The following is a 26,578-nucleotide window of genomic DNA, read 5'->3' as shown; positions in this document are numbered from 1 at the left end:
TGTGCATGAAATGTCCGTCATTTACCCGCAACACTACTGTTCCGAATGAAGGTTCATTTTTGTCATGTGTTTTCTGCTGTTGCGTTATCAGCAGCACAATACTATTTACTATTTCCTCAGTGTGGGCGCGTGAATATCTGAAATTGTATTTGCAGAAATTTGCAGTGTAGTATCTCCGATTTCTCCTGTTTACCCTCGAGAAACCAGAATTTCTAGAGGATACTCTGAACTCCAACATGAGTGACGATAAGCTGTAAGTTGCCATGAATGTTATTGTTGAACCAGCTCACAGTAGTTGCGATTAGCATTACGTCATGCTTGTGCCATTAATGCCTTTGGGGTGGCATGGAGGGGACATCGACGTATACGCCAAGGTTACTACTACATAGATACACGCCCCCACTGATGTGAAACATCCTCGAACGACCAAAGTTGTTTGCTGGTAAATATTGTATATGTGCAATGTTTTGATCTCACCCGTTCAGAAAGCTACTAACCGTATAAAACAGTACAGCATCTTCGCATGCGACCTTTGATAACTATCAACAACATTTTGATGTCAGCACCTGTAAATAGTCTCGCTTTAAAAATTAAATGCTTTCCAGCCCTACACTGGACATCGACCATATGAAATTACGATCGGCGAGGTAAAACCTCGTTTTTAATCAACGCTATTGCGATGGATGACGAACAAAACTGGTTTGACAAATTTACTGTTATTGTGGAACAGAATATTAGAGGTGTACAGGTAAGGCAATCGCATCAATGACTTGTAATCATCAGCAGTAAAAGTGACATAAAAATTGTTGTAGCAACAGCTGAATTTGTGTTTGTACTGTGTTTCAGATCGGCATATATTCTGTGGGCGTGATCGGACTTGTTGTGGCCTTGAAAAGTGTGCGACCGGTAATTATTATAACATAAGCTGCTTAAAACTTTGTAGCGTTGTATTTGATAATCGCCAACGTTGTTATCAAGATAAATTATCCTGTGTATTTTGAGAAAATTACGGTCACATGAAAAAATTCCAGCTGTGTACGCTTTTAATGAGCCTGTGGACAAATGTCGTACCGGTACTCAAATCTATAACAAGCGAGCAGTTGTAAATGCATCCACTGACATTGCTGTAGAAAATATTGTGAGCAAATTTTGGAGGGTCAGTCATTTTATAAAGCCCTCTGAGAATATTTCTCGTGGAATTACACAACTTTACAGTAGGTACAAGAAATGAGTAATGAATGGTGATAAACAAAGCATTTCTATTAATATTTCAAGCTGTGCATTTAATTTAGAGCTCTTCTGACATTTTGTTTTTCAATGACAGATGCAGAAACATTTCGAAATCTCATGTTTTACTTTTTATAACTTGCCTGTCATACTGTCATTGGTATTCCTTATATTTTCCTTGCAGTTTAGTTTCTATTATGACTACTTTCCAGAAATACCCACTGGATTACTGTACGCTACTTTCACAGAACTAAATCAGGAGGGAAACCTTACCGTAACTTAACTAGTACTCTCGTTGGAACAGATCAGTGTAACTAAACTTCCACTTGCTGTGAGGCATATCTTGGATGTGTAAAACTGATATTGAAATTTGTGCTGGAGCAATGATTCCTCAAAGCCATAATTGTCATCTAATTTTGACAGTCCATAATTATTTAAACTTGGAGAATGACTTTATAGCTTGCTGGAAGGGTATGAGACATAAATCATTTTTAATTGGAGACAGAACTTTACTTCTGTTTTTCATGTACCTAAAAAAAAAAAATGATAAACACACAGGCGAAAATATTTGAAATCTTTCTTTATGTGAAGCCATGTTCGGGGGAATTGAGGAGAACAAATGTTGCTATAAAGTCATCAGTTCATATTTAAACATTCAGAATTGTTTAGCTAAAGGATCTATCAAAAGAACATTCCACAAAAGGTAAAGGAATAGATAGAATAATGACAAATTTCCACTATTCCTAGTAAATGCCACCTTGTGCCTTGTGGAATTTCGTGATTTTTCCACCCTAACACATAGTCAGTGGCCAAAAACTGATGTGTTCATTTAAGACTTCAGATCCCTTCAACCAAAATGTTTTTGTATTATAATGTATAGCATTGTATAACAGACTTACAAGGGACATTCAAAACAGGTTCCATACAGGAAATTGCTAAACTTTACTCAGCAACAGTTGTTGCTCCACTGTCAAAGGATACCTGGGTGGTTTATACCACGGCTTTGAATGAAACTAAAATGCAAGGATATAATAACCTTTTCTAGATTGTTTCTGATTACTGTTCCACAATGCAACAGTAATGTTAAATGTAGATGATCAGTACTGAAATCATTGTTTCTGTTTATCTAGATGGGTCATACACTAGCACAGACTCAAATATCCAAGTGTAGATTAATCTTAGAAAGTCATATAGGCAAATATACTACTAAAAAAGTCACAAATTAGCATATCAGAAGAAGAATTCACCTCAGAAAAATGTTAAATTAAAAGGATACAGGTTGGTTGGTCGGATTTACCTTAAGGAAAGGAAATTCCAGTAGGCCCCTATTGCTGATAAGGGACAGTAAAAAATAGAAAAATAAAAGCCCAAAAACTATTCCTAGCTTTTATTGGTCATTTCTTGTATGTCATTGTATACTGTCAGAACTTATCATGTGTAATTCACATTTTCTCTGAAAATTTAACAACAAAAGGAACAGGTGAGAACATCTTTCGTTTATTCACCAGTTTGAGTACTGGCTTCATTATTTAGAATATGTTCAGGAATCACTGTTGCAATTTTCCATGAAACAAAATTAAAATCAAAACAATAGCTTCTTATCAAGACTGAGGGACTGAAATCTTACAGGTAATCATTTAAGGAAGAAATGTGAGAATGTATGTATGGAGCACAAGACTGTATGGAAATGAATCATGCCCAGTGGGAAATTTTGGATAAGAAGAGAATTGAAGTGTTAAAGATGTGGTGCTATAAAATGATGTTGAAAATTAAGTGGACTGTTGGGAAGTGAGATGGTTCTCTACAGAATCAGCAAAGAGAAATATATGTGCAAAACATTGGCAAGAAGAATGGGCAGGACTTTAGGACATGTTAAGTCAAGGGGGATGGAGTTGAAGAGGGTAAATTGAGTGCAGAAAGACATAGGTTGGAAGGTATCCAATAAGTAATTTAGGATGTTGTGTACGTGTGCTACTGTGAGATGAAGAGGGTGTGAAGAGAGAGGAATTCATGGCAGGTTGCATAAAATCAGTCAGAAGATTAATGACCCAAAAAATGTGTGTGTAAGTAGCTTTGAGGATACAATTGTAATGTGATCCATCTGGTACTTGGTACTGTTGTTAGGTGTTCAGTTTGACCTGTTGAACATCCATTGCAAGGTGCGGTCGGATGGGGATGATGGAAAGGCAGCCTTTGTGGTATTGCCCAGCCTGCTAACCAAATCTAAAAGCTGTATCTGAGGTGCAAATCATTTAGCACTTCTTGCTGAGCAATTTTTGCAAAGTTGCGAGAGTATATCAAGATATCAGCACCGTGTAATAGTGGCGCTATGCATGGCCTGCCCCATTTTGAGTAGACTTAAAAAATATTCTCTTTATGAAGCTCTCTTACTAGGTAGCATATGGTAGTGGAATACTAAAGCATAGTGTCATCATATATGGTATATGCATTTTTTGTAGCAATTGCTTAAAAACTAGTTTTGAGAAATGGATGTGAGGAATGGTATTTGCTGCTGTTGACTGTGGTCACACCACTGTTATTCTGTCTATGCTTTGAAGTCATCCTTCCTCTGGAGGCAATAAACCATAAGCACGAGCATACCAATCTCTTTGAAGTGTCTTCCTTGCGCTGAGACTAACATATCATTCACAGATCCTGAACCTCTTTCACCGTAATATATGGTAGCCATTTTGACAGTGTATTTTTTTTTTTTGTATATCGCTCTTAGAAAGTTTATGATGGGTAGCGACTTTTCATTTTCCTCAAGAGGGCTTTCAGTTCCATTGCTTATATGTCCTCTTCAGACTTATTGAACAAAGCCAAAGTTCAATGCTCTGATGGTATTTGGAACTATCTTTTTCATTTTATGGTTTTTCACTAAAACATCCACAGGAGATGTCACAGTATAATGCTCCCTTTCAGAATACGAAGGTATGTAACAGGCAGTTTTATTTGTATGTGGATACGAGTATAGATGAATAAACACTGATTGAGAAGATAGTAGGCAAAAATTTATATATGCAGTTTTGCTCAGAATTTGGATTTGACAATTATCATGCGAAACTACGTTACACTAGACTCTTCAAAGAGTCGGACTGGTCGAACTAGCATTCATATTTGTATATTTTGAAATGAATTGTTGAAGGATGGCCAGGTTCTGTCAGTGGTAAGAACCATCCTGGACACTCTGCTGCATGTTTTGGTGTTTTGGGAATTTGGTGAATATAATATTAGTGTACATTGCATTATTGTTGTTATTGTGAAATGCTGATGTTTTAATAAGAAACCTTTCATGCTTTTGAGATCAATTGTTAGTGCTACTTCTGCTTTTTGAATGTGAAATTGGGATAACATCTCACTCACTTCTTGTCACTTAGTTCATCCCGTAAACCAAATTTTGGTGGAAATGTGTCATGTTACTGTTAACATTTGGGCGTTGATATATTCTGGGTAGCTATCTTTGTGGAATTTTTAAATTGTTTCTTTCTGATAACTTACATAAGGTGTCATCATGATGCTTTCTGACAATACAGATGAATGCAGTCGCATGAAATCTTTATTTAATTCTAAATTCTTAAATTGAGTGTAAATACTTCATATTTTACTAGCAACCTGATCCAGCTTTGCACACGTAGCACTATCTATAGCCAGTTGACTTGTGTACAATATTTAGTGATTTACACAAACCTTCCTCAGGAATCGGTCTATTTGTGAATACTGTTTAAAATTCCCTACAGTTGTTCCTGAGATTAGCCATGACATACAGAAGGAAAAAACACAGTGGGGCACTTTAATTTATCATGTAACTATGTCTATGGATTTAACTCTTTTTATCATCAGATATTCATGAATCACATGACAGTTATTTGATGGTAGAGATAATAAAATGCAAGTATAGAGTGGTCACAATAAAACTGTCCCACATTATCAATCTGTTTCAACCTTGACATGATTTCATGAGGTGTTTGATGAGAGGATAATCAGAAAAGACAGTAATATCTTCTGGCCACCATAATTACCAGATATGTATACTACTGAATTTTCTCTGTGGAACAAGTTAAAGGCTCAGATGTATTCAGACAGTGCCCAAACAATGGAAAAACTATAGCAGATCATTAAATATCCAGTTTCTACCAGCCCTCAGGCAGAACTGTTTCACGTGTTAAACCAGTTAATTAACTAGGGAAGCTTGTTTAATGTATGACTTTCCTAAACATTTTTCAGGCGGGTCTTACTATTGTAGTGCAGCAGTATAAAATTGGTCCAGTCTTTATTTTTGGTATTCTTACCATACATTATATCTGTTTTTATTGTAGACTATGCAGAAACTGAATATTCAAAACTTGAAGGCTAAGAAAACCCATGATTTGTTTAACTTATGAAAAAAATCAAACAGTAGAAAATTCAGGATGGAATATGTCAATATTAGGTAAAGAATATTTGCTACTTACCATATAGCAGAGAGGTTGAGTTGCAGATAAACACAACAAAGACTCTCAGAAAGAATGTTTGGATTTATGAAGAGTAGAGTACAGTAAGAATAGTGTTTTTTAGTGGGCAGACATTTACTTCAGTACTACAAAGCAAGTATAGAAATATTTCTAAATGCACTGATTATATTCATTCCTGGTCTATCATAGAGTATTATAAACAGTTTAAGACTCTTTATGTGTTGAATACCAAATTAGGTCTGCATATGTGTGGCAATAAATCATCAGCATTTGTGTGTGTGACTTTCTTTCCCAAACAATGGAAAATCCAGGATGGAATGTGATAATTTTTTTTCTCTTTTTTATTCAGTTCTCACGCTTTGTAAGGCCTCAAGACATTCCAAAAACCTTTGTGGAACGCCATGTGCCGTTAAAGGGGCGAGTCTTAGGGGTAGAACTAGGTGGTCCAACTACACCACCATTGCTAATGGTGGATCATCAACCAATCGTATCCCTTACACGGCAGTCGTCTTCTTGTCTACCTGTACATATTGCTGGTGTTGACATTTCTGGCAATGGAATTTCTTGGATGCAGTCTGTACTGGTTGGAGATCAAGTGAAGTTCACACCACTGAAAATTAATCCGAGCAATGTTAGCTGCATAGTGAAAGCGTCGGTAAGTCAAAATAAGAATTTCATAAAATTATTTATAGTATACTGAGAAAGTTGTACTTTGTTTCCCCATAAACATTTAGTGTGGATAAACCTCATATGTGTATGAACATCAGCTGTAAATGATTGCAAAGTCAGACAATTGACTTCTAACAGTACACAACTAATGATAGTTCACAACTGATGACAGGGCAGGAGTATAATGATGCACTATTTTGTCAGAGTGAAGTGTCATAAGATATTCTTTCCTTTGAGTTAGTTTGTTGCACCACTAATTTATTATTGATATCATAAAAGTGAAAAAGAGATCTCATTGATTAAAATCCTAGATGAAGTGGATTCAAATCCTTGTTTGACCATCCAGATCTGTGTTTCCCATTGTCTAAATCGATACTGGTGAACAGGTTGGTGATTCCTAAGACAATGCAGGCATCATACTGATTATTGCACTCGAGGAATGCTTCAGTATTGGCTTGGTGTTCAGATTGACTAAATTAATGGGTCAGATGCTGCTGTTCACAATTTCTTAGTTCTTTTTTTTGTGACTTCAGTATTTTACACAACTATTGGTTGCATGTTATCTAATTGACTTTTATGATGATTTGCTGTGCCCCTTGACAACAAAAGGATCAGACTTGTGATACCTGAGCTGTTGCCTCCCCATGTATGCCTAGAAGTGGTTGCTTGTCATTCTGGAGCATTGGAACTTCTGGCAATGGCTGCTGTGCTAGATGGCCCTTGCTGTAGCTGGATAGTGCCCACAGGGAGAGCCCCTGATCAAAGTGAGTGATATCAGGGTGGATGCTTTGTGTATGAAATGCATTAAACTCCAAAAATCTGGCTGTTCTTCTACAGTCATCTCTTTAGTTTTGCAGTGGATCATATAATGCTGCTGCTTATGACCCTATGGCCTTCCCTTCACTTTCTACAATCTGGGAGGAGGGCCAATCTCGCCAGCTTGGAGTGAAACATTTTTCCCCGCTACCTGGCCTGCACTAGGACTGATGGGGACACATTTGTTGCCATCAAGCCATTATTTATTGTGGAAAATATTGATAACAGATTTGGTGGAGTCTCTTGGTAAGATGTGGTTGCATTCACTGTTGATCGGAACATCTGCCCTTCATGCTTGTGATCATCTTGGTGACATCCCATTGTCCATTACTCCCAACCAGTCTTTAAATATGGTTCAGGGAGTCATTTTTCATGTGGACCTCATCCTTCAAACTTATGAGGAACTCCAGGCCAATCAGGAATGACGGTGAATTTATTTTGTTTGGTGTCTTCAGAAAGTTCGTAAGGACGTATTCTGACATTTGAGGGAGATACAACCCCCACCCCCTCCCCGCCGCCCAGAGGAGGTCAAGGTTATGTTTTATTGGTGTGATGTGAAGCTGTACGTTGTGCCACCCATGAGGTGTTTTCAGTATTTACTTTCAAAGTCTGAAAGCCTCCATCACTCCAGTGGTGTCCCATTGTACTCTCCACTCTTACAGGAGTTTCAGGATGATATTTCTTTTCTACACCACTGGCTCTGAATCTTCTGATCATGTGAGATACATTTACATGTCTTTTGTTCGCACGGAACATCATCTTTTGCTTGTCATGTGGGTGTTTACTGTATAACTAATGGCCAGGCCTTCTATCAGGCCCTCTGCTTTATTTAAAAGGTCCTCCCTCACCCAAGTTTTGTTTTGTATAGACTCAGTGTCTTTCCCACACCCCTTGGTCTCTGCCATCCATGACCTTCTCGATGGCCTTCGTGATGCTACTTGTTTGGTTGATTTCCTTTGGGTTCCAGGACATATGGGTATCCTGTATAATGAACAAGCTGATGGTCTGGCTGAGGGGGTCTGTCACTGACTCATGTTCTCAGTGACCACTCCGGGATCAGCTTTGTGGCTTTACATCAAATTCCTTTTTACTCAATTGTGGACAGATTCTTAGGGGGGGGGGGGGGTGTCGGCACTACCCCCTGTTTAATAAACGTCGTACAATCCAGGAGATTCCTAGCACGTGGCATTCTTCTCTCTGCCTCTCTCAGCGGGTATTTACTATCCTTTACTATCTTCGTATTGGTCATATTAAATTGACTCACGGGTTTTTGCTCCACAGTGACATGTTCCTCTCCCCCGTTTGTAGTTGTGGGGCCCCCTCACTGTGATCCATATTTTTGTTGGACTGCCCCTGCCTTTTGGCCCTCTGCACTAAATATGCCTTCCGACTTTCCTTGTCATGGGTTTTAGTGTACGACCATCACATTGTTATGTCTCTCATCAGTTTTTTCTCGAAACTGATTTGTCCTCCCAGGTTTAAGTACTTGAATTTCCCACTGGAATTGCGGTCCCTTGGTTAGCACTGGTGTTGGTTATGGAGGCCTTGGCCATGCCTCCACACCGGCCAGGTTCTCCCCATCTTTTCCCTACATTTTGTTTGGTCGTTTTCCCCTGATGTTGCCCCCAGTGTGCTGTGAACATGGTATGGTGTGGGGATCAGGAAGGATCTGCGGCAGTGCTGGTGCCCCAATATTTGTAGCATCTCTGGGATGCCTCTGCTCTTGCTGCCCCCCCCCCCCCCCAGCCTCTCCCTCCTCCCATACTGCTTCCTGTTCTTTACTCTCCCCCCTCCCATTCTGCTTCCTGTCCTTCTGCTGCTCTGACTTCCCTTTCACTTTTCTGTTTTCCCATTTTCCCTTCCCATTGACTGGGCTGTGCTGTTTGTGTTGTTCCTCCCATGGTGTCTGCCACCTTAGATCATGGGATTGATGACCTCGCTGTATGGTACCAGGAAAGCCAGAAGAATTACATAATGAGATTCTGTAGGAAGGATATGTACCAAAATATCAAGTAGCTGGACAAGCCTTGACAGAAGAAAGGGAGGTTACTGAGTTCCCCCTGTTTCCTTCTGAGATGTTGAGATGGGATCGTTGTACCAATTTTTGCCTGGATCAGGTGTCACATGAACTCCAACAGAACGAGCAAGATAAAATATCACGCGAGCATGGTACTTATGAGATGTATACCACAGCCTAGATGTAATAGCTGGGGAGCTTCTACACTTGTACATGGCATTCTCTGTAGCAGGTGAAGACAGGGACTGGGTAGACAGTTCCTCTTGGTCTCTAGTGGAGTGCACCAGGAAGACTATCTAAGTGTCCCATTCTGTCCACTTGGATAAGAAATCACTGCAAATGGAGGACACTCACAACATGAGTAATGTAAGTGGCAAGCAGTTTGATGACATCACTTTGAAGGTACCCAGCAGGGTCTCAAATTCGCAACAACCCCTGAAAATGTGTCCATTTCAGGTCTCATCAGTGCAGTGGAGCAAGTAGCCAACACATTTTCACCAAGTGTGGCAGAAGAAATTCGCTGGGAGATCTGTAGGGCACTCGCCAAGAAAAAGGCTCCAAACTTTTGAAGTGATGAGACAGTTGAACTCAAGGCTCCTTGAAGACAGCAGCATCATGATGTTGGCAGCAGACAAAGGTAATTCCTTAGCCATTTTACTCCAGGCTGATTATGATGAGAAAGTTTATCAATTTCTTGAAGGCCTTGATACAGACTTTTGGAATGTGACCCTACAAAGTAGGCAAGGGTTCTTTTGAAGAAAATGGTTATGGCTGCAAGTTAGATTGAGAGAGCCAGTTCCACTATAGGGGTTGCCGAAAGTACATAAAGAGTACGTGCCACTGTGATCAGTTGTCAGCGACATTGATGCATCAGTGCACCCAACAGCCAAGTATATGAAGAAACTGCTGTTTGCATATGAGAGGAAGCGTATTCACCACATCCGCAACTCGATGGATTTGCAACGTCTCAAGCAACTACATGTCATAGAATCTGATATAATGGTCAGTTTTGATGTGGTATTCCTGTTCACCAGGGTACCACTGAAAGACTCACTAGAACTGGTTGCAGAGAAATTTGACGATGCTCTCATGGACTTGTTCAGGCACATACGACCTCAGCTTATTTTCTTTATTGGGGCCAGCATTACGAGCAGACAGAAGGTGTAACCATGGACAGTCCTCTGTCTCCAGTGGATGCCAACATGTTCGTAGAGAGAATTGAGGAGGAAGCATCAGAGATGGCTAGATGCAAACCCACATCCTTCTTCAGGTATGTGGAGTATACCTTAGTGATCTCGCATTGTGGCAGGAAGAAGTTCATTGAGTTTCAGGGACATCTTAACTCTCACCTGCCAAATATTAAGTTCACCATGGAACTGGAATGGCTGTTTGTTGATTCTAGATGCACTTGTCAGAGAGCAGATGGGTCATTCGGCCACAATGAGTATCACAAACCTAGAGAGAGTGATTTGTACCTACAAACTAGCAGCTGTCACAATCCATCACAGAAGAATGCAGTTATATTGGCCCTCAGGGCACACACAGTGTTATATCTAGATAGTTTGGCAGCAAAAATAGAACACCTACAGTCAGTGTTTTGCGAAATTGATTACAGGGTCAAACAGATTCAGTAAGTCCTCCAACCAGCCAGTCCACCACACGCTCAAGAAGAGCAAGATTAAGCAAAGATTGTGCCGTATGTGTCCTGTGCGGGATCTGTTTGTGCAAAAACCTACAGGATTCCAGGAAGTATAACATCAAGTGTATGTTCTGTCCACCTACCAAACTAAGGGGACTACTGGGAAATGTAAAAGATGACCAGGAGCTATGAAAACCAGAAATTTATAATATCTCTTTTTAATGTCGCATGTCATATATTGGTCAAACAACTAGGATAGTAGACCTAAGATGCAAAGAACATCAGAAGCGTGCTTGACAAACACAGGCAATGAAATCAACCATTTCCAAGCACTGTTTGGAACTCAATCATTCCATGAACTACGATGAAATGAACATTCTGGTGCAGACCCGAAGTACTGGGAAAGTATTGTAAAGATAAACGTGATGGAAAAGCTCATGAATCATGACACTTGGGAACCTCCACCAAAATTGCTGAAAATGCAATGGGGCAAGCAGCAGAACTATTCGATAAGGAGAACTGAGAGTGTAGACATGCAGAACAAACTCCAGACAGAGCACTAGGTGCACTAGACTGAAGATGGAACATCGTAGGATGCTTCTAGTGAGAATGGATCACAGAGGGACACCTAGAACCATACTGGACAAAAAATGGAATGCTGGCACTTGGCCTGGTATACCGGACTGAAGAGGGAGTGTATAAGAATATTTCTAGAGGCAGATGCCAAAGAGAACACCTAGACTTGCATGGGACGGAAAATGGAAATCCAGTGCATGGACGGGCATGCCATACAAAAAACAGAACGGCAACGTACAGCCCGTTGCACCTGACTGAAGAAGGAATACTCAAGGATGCTTTTAGCAGGTGCAGACTGCAGGTTCCATGCCAGGGCCCGACCATGGAGGGGGCAGGCCGTAGTTATAAATACTGTGCACATTCCACTTGATGAGCAGTTTCAGGTAGCGCCTGATGAATATATTGAGTCACGTTGTCAAAATATTGCGCATGAACAATGCTGGCATCTGGCAGAATACCCAATACCAAAAGAAGTCAACAGATCACCGGGAATGCCTAAAGAATTCTGTGCCACAATAATCTATCAGAAAAGGCATAAGCTCGTTGTAACAACATTTTACAGATCATCTGCAGGCAGTGTCTTGAAGTCATAAAACTTTTAGAAACAGCTTCAATAAGGTTGTGAAAGCTTAAATGCAAAAATCATTGCTTGTATAAGCTTTAACATTTACATTCTGCCAGGTGATGCTTACTGGTAGCACCCAGAGTAGTGGATGTGCAGCTATGGGTTATTCTCCACAGTAATATTCCCTATGAGGAGTGAAGGACATAGTGGCCAACATTGATTTACCGTGACACGAATAGTCTATGGTTTATCTTACCATGATGGCCAAATATTAACAATAGTATTCACTGAGCAGTAAAATACTGTTCATAGAAGAAAAGTAGTGTATTGCAGTACCATAAAGTGTCTTGATGAATGTTTAGAGAGAAATTATGGGAAGAGCTCCAGGGAGAAATATATAAATCAGACAGTTTGTATGGAAAGTCTTTCTTAAATACAGTAAAACTTGCTAAAATCAGCACATGTATAATTCGGAAATCTGCCCAAGCTGTACAAGTATTTCAGTACCAACGCATTCAGTGCACTTTTATGTGCTGAATTTTTTGTATAAAGTGGAAAGTGTCTAACGTGAAAATGGAAAGCAAATCTTAGAACATACTTAATAATTCATTGTATAATGTGGAAAAGAGCCTATACAGTACTATTGTATTACAGTTCATTAGTTATTCATGACTCTATGGGGACTTTACGTTTAACACCTCTCTTAAGCAGTGCAAAACCAAGAAAAGAGGTCCAGCGCGGCGCTGCTGGTATGGACCTAAAACCGAGCCACTCTGTGCAACAACGAATAAGTTACGCTCAGTGTCAGTACAGTACATCAAAGGGAATGGTTCATTCGTCATCATTCTGTTTGCCAGCTTTCTCGTTTCCCTCATTATTGATGCACGCCGGCGCATACAGGGACATTGTTGCGCATCTACCAACACACTGCTGCAATGTGTGCAGTGAAAGAGGTGTGTCATTATTTTCCACCAGTTTGTTTACTAGTAGCACTTTAAGAGATACAGTAACATGATGTCGAACAAACGATATCTATCGTTAACACTTAGTGAACAGATTAATGTAATCAAGGCGACTAATAAAAACAATCTCTCTGTACCCAAAATTATGTTACATTTAAAATGGGGGGAAAACAAATTTATGAGACTTTAAAAAACAGGGATAAGATTCAGGACGAATGGATGAAAGGGAATGGGCAGATGAAAAGAAGATCGGAAATGAAGAAATTAACATAATAGTGTGGGAATGCGTGGGCAAGAAATTTACCTTTATCCTGACCCATGTGGCAGAGTGAGGCTCTGAAAGTCACTAAAGAGCATGGAATTGTGGAATTTAAGGCAACCATAGGATGGCTGGACAGTTTCAAAGCTAGGCACAACGTCGTGTAGAATGAAGTGTGTGGGGAAGCTAAGAATGTGCAGGAAAGTGTAGCAACAGAGTGGAAGACAATTAAAAGACAATTAACATAATAATTGTTAATTATGACCCAAAAGACATTTTCAATGTCGATGAAACGGGACTGTTTTATTGCTTGCAGCCTTCAAAACCGCTAGCAGTTCGAGGTAAAAAGTTCACTGGTAGAAAAAAATCCGATGAAAGGCTCACTGTGCTGCTGTGTGGAAACATGTTAGGTGAAATAGAAAAGTCACTAGTGATTGGAAAGGCAGTAAAACCATGTTGCTTCAAAAAGGTAGATATCATTAAGATTCCAGTCACATGGTGAAGCAATAAAAAGGCATGGATGGAGGGTGGTCTTATGGAATAATGGTTGTGCTCTTTCAATGCCAAAACGGAAAAAGGAAATTACGAAGTTCTCCTTTTCCTAGACAATGTAACCTGTGACCCAAAAGTAATTGTCTTGGTTTCCTCCAGGTTTAACCAGCCTCACACAACCCATTGACCAGGGGGTTATTTACACATTCGAGTGTCATTATAGGCAATTACTGATGCAATCTCTTATTCTTAGTGTTGAGGAAGCCGAAAGTGCATTTGCTCTTGCTTGTTCAGTTTCTGTCCTGGATGCTGGGAATTTGATTGGCCTGGCAGTAAAGGAAATGAAACTCGAAACTGTCACAAAGTGCTTGAACAAAGCAGGGTTTGGGGGTCAAGAGCAAGATACTTCTGTGGGCATCAAAACTAAAGAAAATGCAGCAGCAACTGCTGAATTAATGAAAATGAGAATCATTTCATATAGTGCAGATGATTATATTCAAAGTGCTGACTTTCTCTCAACTCGCTCCACTTTCACTTTAGCAATAGATTTAATAGAAATCCGCAATACAGAGGATGATGAAGAAGAAACAAAGGAAGAAGAAGAGGAGCAAAATGATGACCCGAGAAAAATCGAGATGCATCAAGAAGCCACTGTATGCATAAACGATGTTATGCAATTTGCCAGCACACACAAATTCTCCCATCTTTTTGGAACTGCTGTATGGTGCAAAAAATTGCCTAGAAAAAACATTTTGAACAGGAAATCAAAACAAGTTTCCCTCTTTGGTATGTGGCAAAAAAGTGAAATGTAAAGCAAATAAACATAGGAATAATATGTATGTACATACAATAATTAACGAATTTAAAGTTAGAGTAAAAATATAGAAATGCTGTGTTGTTTATCAATTAGTGCAATAGTCCAGTGTTCTGTTGTCCAATATACAGTAAGCGAAACATTGAACAGAAGGAATGATGATGGATGGATAACTTCTGGGATTAAAGAACCTTATGCTAGGAAGTGTGAATTCAATGTAATTCAGAGTACAAGCAGTAATCAAAATTTGAAGCTCCATTACCACCAGTGTTGTTGAATCCTTCATTCTGTTGTACAATGCTAAAAAAAGGCTCAAAGAATCAGGCAAAAACCATTTAGAACATTCTTGAACAATAAACAAACAAAAATAGTAATCCAAATGAAATTATACCTCCAGAAATTAGCTCTACCAGAAATGGTGAGACTTTTAATAGTTGGCCACAAAAGTTAGTGCTTATATCTTCATAGTTTTAGCAAACACTGTACCCAGTAATAAACAAGCAAATACAGGTGCATTAGATTTACTTCTGTAGAGTCTTCGTGTTCCAGCAACTGATATTGGTTTCAAAAATACAACCCATAAGGAAATTACAGAATTCTTCAGGTCACTAAGAAGTAGTGATTATCATGGTTATGATGGTGTTTCTTGCAGATTATCAATGTCCTTTGCTAACTTGATTGGATTATCCATGTACTACACACATCAAAAAAAGTTTTGCATCATCCCGGTTCCCAGAACTGAAGACAGATGTTGACTGTGGATATTGTATCACAGACACAGTCCCTTTGAGTGTTCAGAGATGTCACTAAACCCACCCAAAGATGTAAACAACCATGCATTAGCAGTGCCTATTAGACAGAGTGCGTCAGACAGCCGATCAGTTCCAGTCATTCCACTAGGAAGGAGTTACATGGCTCATGTTGTCCGTAGTTCAACCATGCCTAGGCAGTAAATACTGCGGTTTGATCATGTCCGCATTGTTACTTTGTGCCAGGAAGGACTCTGAACCAGGGAAGCATCCAGGTGTCGCGGAGTGAACCAAAGCGATGTTGTTCGGACATGGAGGAGATACAGAGAGACAGGAACTGTCGATGACATGCCTCGCTCAGGCCGTCCAAGGGCTACTACTGCAGTGGATGACCGTTAACGTACGGATTATGGCTTGGAGGAACACTAAAAGCATTGCCACCATGTTGAATAATGCTTTTTGTGCATCCACAGGACATTGTGTTACAACTCAAACTGTGCGCAATAGGCTGCATGATGCGCAACTTCACTCCCCGCATCCATGGCGGGGTCCATCTTTGCAACCACCACACCATGCAGTTCGGTACAGATGGGTCCAACAACATGCCAAATGGACCGCTCAGGATTGGCATCATTTTCTCTTCACCGATGTGTGTCGCATATGCCTTCAACCAGACAATCGTCGGAGATGTGTTTGGAGGCAACCCGGTCACACTGAACGCCTTAGACACCCTGTCCAGTGAGTGCAGCAAGGTAGAGGTTTCCTGCTGTTTTAGGGTGGCATTATGTGGGACCGACGTACGTTGCTGGTGGTCATGGAAGGCGCCGTAAGGGCTGTATGAAACGTGAGTGCCAGCCTCCGACCGATAGCGCAACCATATTGGCAGCATATTGGAGAGGCATTCATCTTCATGGATGACAATTCGTGTCCCCATTGTGCACATCTTGTGAATGACTTCCTTCAGGATAACAACATTGCTCGACTAGAGTGGCCAGTATGTTAGCCAGACATGAACCCTGTCTAACATGCCTAGAATTAATTGAAAAGGGCTGTTTATGGACGACATGACCCACCAACCACTCTGAGGGATCTATGCCGAGGAGAGGGACAGTCTGGACCAACAGTGCTTTGATGAATTTGTAGATAGCATGCCATGACAAATACGGGTATGCATCAGTGCAAGAGGAGGTGCCACTGGGTATTAGAGGTACCGGTGTGTACAGCAATCTGGGCCACCATCTGTGAAGGTCTCGCTGTATGGTGGTACAACATGTAATATGTGGTTTTCATGAGTAATGAAAAGGGGCGGAAATGATGTTTATGTTGATCTTCATTCCAATTTTGTGCACAGGTTCTGGAACTCTCGGAGCCAAGGTGATCCAAACTCTTTTTGACGTGTGTATGTTTGTAATCAATTAATGACTGGATATATTTCCTCCAGACTTAGGTATTCAGTAGTAACACCCATCTGCAAAATTGGAGATATGCAGATGACCTCTTATTCCAAATCTGTATCATTCCTTCCAGTCTTTTCAAAAGTATTTGAGAAAGTGGCCAGTGACAGAATACTGATTCATTTAACCAAGCAGAAGTTGTTAACAGCCTCTCAGTTTGAATTTCATAAAGGATTTTCTACACACAAAGCAACACGAGATCTCAAAATTAAGTGTTACTGGAGCTACATAAAAAAAATTCCTTCTGGTATATTCCGTGACTTTACCAATTCTTTGATAGTTTGCATTGCAGAAATCTACTTTGAAAACTAAAGTGTTCCAGCATTAACTGCATCCCTCTCACATGGTTGGAATCATACCTACATAACAGAAAGAAGAGGCTGTATCTTGGGCATGAAAATAACCTCAATATGGGAGGACATAACTTGGAGTGCGAAAGGGATTGCTAATGGGCCCACTTCTTTTTCTAATGTATATAAATGATCTTCCAATCATATTAAAGGGCAGATAGAAAACTGTAATGTTTAATGATGACAAAAGCATACCTAGTCAAGGCTCCAAATTCAACCATAGCAGACACAACTCAGATGATACCTTAAGAGGCCAACAAGTGGTTCACAGCTAACTCTTAACCCCACAAAGACTCATATTAGGCAGTTTCAGACAAGCGGTAATGACCTGTTAACACCATAAGTGGACATTAATGGTCACACACTGAATGTAAAATTCATTGGTGTTCCATAACAAGTTAAAATTGGGTACACACATGAATAAACTAATTGAGAAGCAGTATGTTAGGCCTTTAGAAGTAGCTCCCATTTTGTTGACCCAAAGATGAAAATGTTGGCTTTTTTTTCTTATTTGCCCTTGATGTTGTCTTCTGGAATTAACTTTTGGGGCAGTGCACCTAAAGTAAATAAAGTGTTTGATCAACAGAAGCAACCAGTATAGATATTGTGTAAAGTAGATAATTGTACAGCCTGCAGAAATGTTTTTAAAGATCATGAAATTCTTACACTCATTTCTCAAAATATTTACTCCTTAATAGTTTTTGTTTCTGATAATAAAAATCAAATTCAACTAAACTATGATGTACACAGTCACAATACAAGATACAGTAATAATTTTCATGTAGTCTTTTCCCCCGTGTCCAGTGTTCAGAATGGAGTTATATACTCTAGTAATAGGAAGTTCAAGAAGCTCATGTCCAATATAAAGTAAGAAATCAGGAATCCGCAGCAATTTAAAAGAAAATAAAAAAACATACCTCATTACACACTGATTTTGCAAATTACTTGAACATCTAGATTCAGGCTTCATAGCAAGTAACTGTGTTTGTTATAATGCTGAATGACAAGTAATAATCTATTGTCTGTAGCACTATACAAGACTTGTCATCATTTAACATTACCAAAAATTTCAAAAGTTCATGACTGATTTACTTCAACTTTTTACATGATACTACAATGAACATTGTGATGGGCATAGACTATATATTTTTAAAGTCATTTCTTAATACATGTGTAATATTTACAAGTACATTGATAGAATTTATGAAATATGAATGAATTTTAATGGCGTTGATATCAATGAGATTTCAAACAGTTGTTTTCCTTTCTTGTACACAGTTTTAGAATGACACATATGAACCAAACAAGATGTAATAAAAAGAGACTTAATATATAAATGAGAATAGTTCACTACTCTATAAATGAAGAGTTGCTAAGTTGCAGACAGATATATAGAAAAGACAAAAAAATGCTTAGCTTTTGACATAAAGCTTTAGATGAAAGGAAATAGGACATAAATGCAAGAAGAATGAATGAGAATTACTGTATTATACAATAATGGTAGCATCTAAGATACCAGAATTGATACTTGTTCGTGCTTTCTAGTAATCTCTGAACCAGTTAAAGGAGTAAAGTCTCATATTTTTGTTTATGCTTATTTGATAAATAAGTACTGCATAGATATACAATCTATGGTGTTACTCCAAATAACTGAGCATTTAGTCAGTAATGAAGAGCAGCACTAAATGTGAACAAAAACTACAAAATACCATGTAAATCCTCAAGCACCAGTTTAATACCAAATAAGGCTGTTGAATGAAAAAAGAAATCATTAGATGTAACTCAGCTCTGATTTTTGAACTGATGCATTCTACAAAAATTTCAGAAATTTTTCTTTTATTTATTTCATTACGTTGTGTGCAAATTTTCAGAAAGGTGATGTGGCTGTAGACCTTGTCTCAGTGGGATTTGCAACAGTGTCAGCACTGGACTTCACATTGGAAAAAGATCCACTTTACATCACGTACTACAAAAGACTGTTGAAGACTGAGAAACAGGCAGAGCGTAAGGGGCATGGTATGTGGGCCACTAACAGCACATGGTTCCAACGGATATGGAGAAAGGTATGTTTTCAGTCACAATGTCCTTTTTGTACACAAACAGTTAATTCTAAGTCAGAGTTGGAATTTTGCATTTATTTCCTTTGGTTCGTTACCATGTGCTTGCAAGTAATTGTATAGCAGACATCAAAAATACAATATTTGTGCTGTAAGTTGCACGGTCAGAAACACGTGATGCTCAGAACGCAGAATAAGGCCTCAGCTACGTATTGTTAATTACCAGTCAAAATAAGTTTAATTTTTTTGTATATTTTCTGAGATGTATGTTGAGGAGGACAATATCATTAAATTCAAAAACTTATCTCTTCTAAATCCCCTCTCCTCCCCCCCCCCCCACCAATGCCATGCCTTTTCATTGCTGTCCCTCCATTCCTGTCCCACAGTCCCTCTGTGTCTTGTCCCTCTATCATACCCACCCCATTCACTCTGTCCCACCTTCACTGTCCCTCTGCCACCCCCTTATCTCCCTCTGCCACCCCCTTATCTCCCTCTGCCACCCCCTTATCTCCCTCTGCCACCCCCTTATCTCCCTCTGCCACCCCCTTATCTCCCTCTGCCACCCCCTTATCTCCTCTGCCACCCCCTTATCTCCCTCTGCCACCCCTTATCTCCCTCTGCCACCCCCTTATCTCCCTCTGCCACCCCCTTATCTCCCTCTGCCACCCCCTTATCTCCCTCTGCCACCCCCTTATCTCCCTCTGCCACCCCCTTATCTCCCTCTGCCACCCCCTTATCTCCCTCTGCCACCCCCTTATCTCCCTCTGCCACCCCCTTATCTCCCTCTGCCACCCCCTTATCCCCCTCTGCCACCCCCCTTATCCCCCTCTGCCACCCCTTATCCCCCTCTGCCACCCCTTATCCCCCTCTGCCACCCCCTTATCCCCCTCTGCCACCCCCTTATCCCCCTCTGCCACCCCCTTATCCCCCTCTGCCACCCCCTTATCCCCCTCTGCCACCCCCTTATCCCCTCTGCCACCCCCTTATCCCACTCTGCCACCCCTCCCCTTGCCCCCCTTATCCCACTCTGCCACCCCTTATCCCACTCTGCCACCCCCTTATCCCCCACTGCCACCCCCTTATCCCCCACTGCCACCCCCTTATCCCCCACTGCCACCCCCTTATCCCCCACTGCCACCCCCTTATCCCCCCCACTGCCACCCCCCCTTATCCCCCACTGCCACCCCCCCCTTATCCCCCCACTGCCACCCCCCCTTATCCCCCACTGCCACCCCCCCCTTATCCCCCACTGCCACCCCCCCCTTATCCCCCACTGCCACCCCCCACTATCCCCCACTGCCACCCCCCTTATCCCCCACTGCCACGCCCCCGTATCCCCCTCTGCCACCCCCCGTATCCGCCTCTGCCACCCCCGTATCCGCCTCTGCCACCCCCGTATCCGCCTCTGCCACCCCCCCGCCCGTTTCCCCCCCTGCCGCCCCCCGTATCCCCCTCTGCCACGCCCCCGTATCCGCCTCTGCCACCCCCCCGCCCGTTTCCCCCCCCTGCCGCCCCCGTATCCCCCCTGCCACGCCCCCCGTATCCGCCTCTGCCACCCCCCCGCCCGTTTCCCCCCCTGCCGCCCCCCTGTTTCCCCCCTGCCGCCCCCCCCGTTTCCCCCTGCCGCCCCCCCGTTTCCCCCCTGCCGCACCCCGTTTCCCCCCCTGCCGCCCCCGTTTCCCCCCTGCCGCCCCCCGTAACCCCCCCTGCCGCCCTCCGTAACCCCCCCTGCCGCCCCCCTTTCCCCCCTGCCGCCCCCCATATCCCCCCTGCCGCCCCCCCTTTCCCCCCTGCCGCTCCCCGTAACCCCCCCTGCCGCCCCCCCCGTAACCCCCCCCTGCCGCCCCCCCGTAACCCCCCCTGCCACGCCCCCCGTATCCCCCTCTGCCACGCCCCCGTATCCCCCTCTGCCACCCCCCGTATCCGCCTCTGCCACCCCCGTATCCGCCTCTGCCACCCCCCGTATCCGCCTCTGCCACCCCCCCCCCGCCCGTTTCCCCCCCTGCCGCCCCCCGTATCCCCCTCTGCCACGCCCCCGTATCCGCCTCTGCCACCCCCCCGCCCGTTCCCCCCCCTGCCGCCCCCGTTCCCCCCCCATGCCGCCCCCGTTTCCCCCCCTGCCGCCCCCCGTTTCCCCCCTGCCGCCCCCCGTTTCCCCCCCCCTGCCGCCCCCCGTTTCCCCCCCCTGCCGCCCCCCGTTTCCCCCCCTGCCGCCCCCCGGTACCCCCTGCCGCCCCCCGTTTCCCCCCCTGCCGCCCCCCGTCCCCCCCCTGCCGCCCCCCGTTTCCCCCCTGCCGCCCCCCGTTTCCCCCCCTGCCGCCCCCCGTTTCCCCCCCTGCCGCCCCCCGTTTCCCCCCCTGCCGCCCCCCTTTCCCCCCTGCCGCCCCCCGTATCCCCCCTGCCGCCCCCCGTATCCCCCTGCCGCCCCCCGTATCCCCCCTGCCGCCCCCCGTATCCCCCTGCCCGCCCCCCCCCGTATCCCCCCTGCCGCCCCCCCTTTCCCCCCTGCCGCCCCCCTTTCCCCCCTGCCGCCCCCCGTAACCCCCTGCCGCCCCCCGTAACCCCCTGCCACCCCCCCTTTCCCCCCTGCCACCCCCCTTTCCCCCTGCCATCCCCCCTTTCCCCCCCTGCCACCCCCTTATCCCCCACTGCCACCCCCTTATCCCCCTCTGCCACCCCCCTTTCCCCCCTGCCACCCCCCCCTTTCCCCCCTCTGCCAACCCCCTTATCCCCCTCTGCCACTGTCTCCCCCTCTCACCCTCCTACCCCCACCTCCATCTCCCACTCCCCCTCCTACCCCTCTCTCCCTCCTACCCCTCCCTTTTGTTCCTCCATCTACCACCCCCATCCCTTATGTTTTCTCCCACAAACCAGTCTTCTGTGCCTTTGATTTAAATACTAGATTGGCCATTAACTTTCCATGTGCATGTGTGAATTTCTTAGGCATTTTATTTGCACCTTCCTACATACAGTTCAGATGAATGATGCAAGTTTTGTTGTGACTATGATTCTTTGTTCCTCCATCTACCGCTCCCATCCCTCATGTTTCTCCCACAAACCAGTCTTCTATCCTTCCGTGCATTTTAGAAATAAGTAATTTTATAAATGAGCAATTGTTTAATGATTGTAGTTTTATGGCATTCTCTGTGAAACTTCCTGGCAGATTAGAACTCTGTGATGGACTAGGACTTGAATCCAGGAACTTGCCTTTTGTGGGCACTGCTCTTATGTTTAAACCTGTAGTCTTCAAGCCCTAATACAATGTGTGTGAAGGGAAATTCTGGTACAACTATTTTTTGCCCTTTCATGTTCCATTCACAAACAGCATGTGGGAATAATGATTGTCAGTAAAGCTCTATATGGGCTCTGATTTTTTGTCATGACAATTTCAAGAGATACATGTGGGAGAAAGTAATAAATTGATCAGCTCTTCCTGGAATGTACTCTCTCAGAATTTCATTAGTACACTTGACCTTGATGCACAGTACCTCTCTCAAAGTGTCTGATACTCTAATTTGTTGACTATAAATCTCTTCTCCCAAGTAAATGATGAAATGGCTGCTCTTTGTTGATCTCTTCCCTGTCTTCCATTAATGCTATTTGGTAAGGGCCCCTGACAGCTGAACGATGCTCAGTAGTCTGTGAAATGAGCATTTCATTAGCCACTTCTTTCAGGAGTGAATTATACGTTCTTCTGCTACTACTTTTGTGCAATTTTTTGTACATGATCGTTCAACTTTAGGCTGCTCTGGATGGTTAGTCCTAGCTATTTTATTGCAGTTACTGTTCCCATTGATTTGTTGTCAACAGTGTAATCAAAGAGTGGTGGATCTTGATGACTGAGCTATCCAGTCACTCCTCAATACTTGTCATCACAGAGCTACTTCTGGCAGTATTTCTTGTTAAGAGAATTACCTATGAAAGGTGAGTTTCTAGATTTGAGACCCAGTCCAGCACACACTTTAAATCTCCCAGCAAGTTTCAAAAAGTGCACACACTGATGCAGTGTGAAAGACTCATTCTGAAAGCATTCACGGTGCTTTTTAAATATTGAACTCTACATAATGTAGCTGCTTTTGATACCTGAAGTATAAATATTAGATCCAAGTATAGACAATAATAAATCAAATATTAATACTAATTACTGTATATATTCTAAGTAAAAGAAAGCCTTGTCACTCTCAAACATTTAAGAGAATGAGATACTTTGCCTCTAGAATAAATGGTCTAGAAAATGGTTACTGTTGGTATCAGTTTTATTATTTGGAGAAATTTTACTGAAGTAATTGTGTATTGTTTCAGAAGTGCTACCTAAATAACATGCAATAGATTATAGCTTTTACTACCCACTTTAACCAGTGTGATGAAATTCAGTTCATGTTTGATAACATGACAAATTGGCCTACAATAATTTACTCGGGATGTGTTGTATGTCTAGTGTATTTTAATTACAGAGTCAAAGTGATAATAAAATTTAGTAATTTGTCGAAGAGAAAATTCTGCTAAGAAAACTGTTAAAATTGCGAGGAGACATGACGGCTGGCCAGCACTTACCTGTAGAAGGGGAAATTCTGAGTAGTGCCACTAGATACATGTAAGAGTAGAAAATACTAATCTTGACTTTAGACATTCGTATGTTTCTTCTCTAGGTAGGAAAGAGGTATTGTTTGGGGGAAGATTTGAGAGGGGGAGAGCAGGTTACTGAGACACTAGATTAAGAGGACCCACATATTGTGATGAGAGTAGATAAAGGACATGGTATCTCAGAGAGGAAGAGGTTAAAAGTAGTAAACTATGTGCAAGCTTCAGCAGTGGTGATACAGAAAAAATAGTGACATGTAAAAATAGATGAAAGGGAAGGAGAAGTCAAAAGTGCAATGCATAATGCAATTATCACCCTCTTTTATTCAACTCTTACTCAGAATATGTTTTGAGGAGATATGTCACATCAAAGCAGTAATTTAAATTTGGGTCAACACGATTCTTAGGACCTAAAATAGTTGATCCTAAATGTCAGAATGTGGTGAGAGACATTAGGGTTATTCTTGAACATGAAACAAACTATAATAGCAGCTTTATATTGCATTGAGATCAACAGAGTTACTGGAATTGAAAAACATCTTGGACTCAATGAAGGTTGGTAGCAATCAAAGCTGGTGGCAAAAATAAAGGTTTTCATTGTAGTTGATGGTGGAGCAACATGGGTGTCTTCATAAAGATATGTTTTGGTAGCTGGCAAATCACCATTGACAGGTCATACTTGAGAAGTACACAGATTTGCAGTATTGGTCTCTTTCGTTATACCTCATAAACTAAATTTTTCAGTGCACCACAAGAACTTGTCTGCAATAAACTATCGATTGACAGTCACTGAGACAAATAGTCCCTTACTAATGCAAACACCCTTGTTTCTTTCATACAGTATAATGATCATGGCAGTAAAATTAAAGAATTAGTTTTATGAGGAGGTGCACCAACAGTTGTTCCTTCTGTAAATTACTTACAGATGGAATAAGAAGGAACTAAACACTGTGGGTACACTATTTACATACTCTGTCATGTAAAGTACAGTGGGTTGTTGAGCACATATGCAGAATTACGGCAGGGAAGAATTGCTTTTTTTCTTTTTATTTATTGGTATTTAAAGATGCCTATTAGGTTTCAATTGAATACATAAATTTATGCACTTTCATCTCATTGGTTGTTTTAATTGCAGTACTTTGCTGTTCTACTAGTTGTTTAAAATATAACTATCTTCAGAGGAATTTGCCGTAAAAGACGACAATGAGAAAATACTGAAAGTCCAAAGATTGAACAGATACTATGTTGGTTAAACATATTGCTTCTGGCAATTACTTGTGCAAGTTGGAAAAATTCTTCAGATGCACCTTAGGGACTCATTCAGAATTCTCCTTAGTGACTGTGTTCATTATTTTCATCCTTTGTTGATGTATTCTGAACAGTGTTTGTCACTCAAACTGTTTAAGTGTTTGTGATCATTTGCTCTTAACTTGATTTATCGCTTTCTTCTTACAGATATTTGTAATACTTTTATGTTTTGTTAATGTTTCAGGTCAGTGCAAGAGTGCAGCCAAGACTGTTGCTACCAGTAGCGTTACGGCGCTCTTGAATAAGCTTTCCATCCAGTTCCTAAGACGATGCTATATTGCTACTGGTTGTGTGTAGAAAATTTAACCATAATTGTGTTCATTGATGTGTCATTATGGCTATCCAGATTATAGTCAACAGCAGGTAGCTACTAATAATAGTAGTGACAAAACAGGAAATCTGTTAACTAACATTAAAACAAGAATGAATGGAGTAAGACCAAGAGTCACACAAATTTTAAAAAAAAAGGCTGCATCTCTAAATTTCAACATTTTTTAAAATTCCTTCATTATGATGATGATTCAAAACTGAATGAGGAAAGAGTATATGCATAGGCACTGAAGCAGAAAGGAAAAAGAGGGGGAGGGGGGAGAGAGAGAGAGAGAGAGAGAGAGAGAGAGAGAGAGAGGGGGGGGGGGGGTAGTGCATTCATTCTGTGATACAAGTGTGTCACAAGATACAACTGTATATTTCCTGGATTAGGTTTTGCAGAAACTTTTCCTTAATCACATGTGTATGTACCGTTTCCTTTCCATATTTCCATTTGTCTCCCAGTTGAAGGAATTTTGATGAAATACTGTAATTTGAGGATTTAACCACACTGCTGTGTGTGTGGCCCTCACTCCACTTGTTTTTGTTTTCCCATGTGATTAATAGATGTCTCTCTTCTGTCACACACATCATCATGTTTGTACTGATTAATTTAATTTTTTTATGCAGCATTGAAGATGACATATTGAAGTAAATGAAACAAAAGCAGGTTTAAATCAAAGGAAAGAGGTAACAGTTTCAAAATAGCTATGTACTGGTATTAACATGTGTCATAAGTGGTTGTACGTAGTTTCAAATATTATTTTTCACTGTTATTTATACTATTGTGGATACATTATCTAAAATCTTTATTGGACAATAAAATTTTGTACAATTTTCTGTACTGATACTGATTTGACTGATGACAGTGTAGTGTATATTTACGATTTTTTTAAATTTGAAAATGAAGTAACCATTGTGGCAGTATTTCATATCATGCTACAAACATCAGCAGTTTATGCTGTTGTCTGATATACTATACACTTGTTATACTTGATGTAACCCTATTAAAAACTGTTCTTATTCCAGAGGCTTGTTTATTTCCTATGTTATCATGTCATAAGGAGTGACTGTCACTCACTAAATTGAAAATAATGAAAAAAGTCAAATTAATCATGTAACCAGTTAACAAGAATTTTGATCATGGTGCTTCTTTTATAAAAAACACATTTGTGCCTTAGTAAAAGATTGTGAAGGTTGTGAATATGTAGTTTATGTCAATTTGCCAGTGGTTATTTTGATAATTTGGATGTATATTCTGTAAATAAAGTGTTTTCTCTTAA

At 41.6% G+C, this 26,578-nt stretch overlaps 1 protein-coding gene across 2 annotated transcripts; it reads left to right on the top strand.

Annotated features, from left to right (window-relative positions):
- Positions 1-292: 292 nt before the first annotated feature.
- LOC124711324 lies at positions 293-26,578 on the top strand. 2 transcript variants are annotated; one of them, XM_047241344.1, is made up of 6 exons: positions 293-442; positions 606-748; positions 847-906; positions 6,028-6,333; positions 18,912-19,103; positions 25,926-26,578. In XM_047241344.1, the coding sequence occupies exons 2-6, from the start codon at positions 680-682 to the stop codon at positions 25,929-25,931; spliced, it is 633 nt and encodes a 210-aa protein (XP_047097300.1). In that variant the 5' UTR covers positions 293-442; positions 606-679; the 3' UTR covers positions 25,932-26,578. The 2 variants fall into 2 exon arrangements, with proteins under 2 accessions (XP_047097300.1, XP_047097298.1); XM_047241342.1 differs by lacking the exon at positions 25,926-26,578 and adding an exon at positions 25,171-25,497.

Source organism: Schistocerca piceifrons, chromosome 8 (assembly GCF_021461385.2).
Source record: "Schistocerca piceifrons isolate TAMUIC-IGC-003096 chromosome 8, iqSchPice1.1, whole genome shotgun sequence".
Lineage (NCBI taxonomy): Eukaryota > Metazoa > Arthropoda > Insecta > Orthoptera > Acrididae > Schistocerca > Schistocerca piceifrons.
The sequence above is the reverse complement of the archived record's forward strand: the minus strand, read 5'-3'. Positions and strand labels throughout refer to the sequence as shown.

Bases quoted from the DNA above. Each gene is read 5' to 3' on its own strand.
- LOC124711324 (XM_047241342.1), top strand. From the start codon at position 680: ATGGATGACGAACAAAACTGGTTTGACAAATTTACTGTTATTGTGGAA. The intron at 749-846 runs GTAAGGCAATCG...ACTGTGTTTCAG, and splicing joins AGAATATTAGAGGTGTACAG to ATCGGCATATATTCTGTGGG. The intron at 19,104-25,170 runs GTATGTTTTCAG...TTAATGTTTCAG, and splicing joins TCCAACGGATATGGAGAAAG to GTCAGTGCAAGAGTGCAGCC.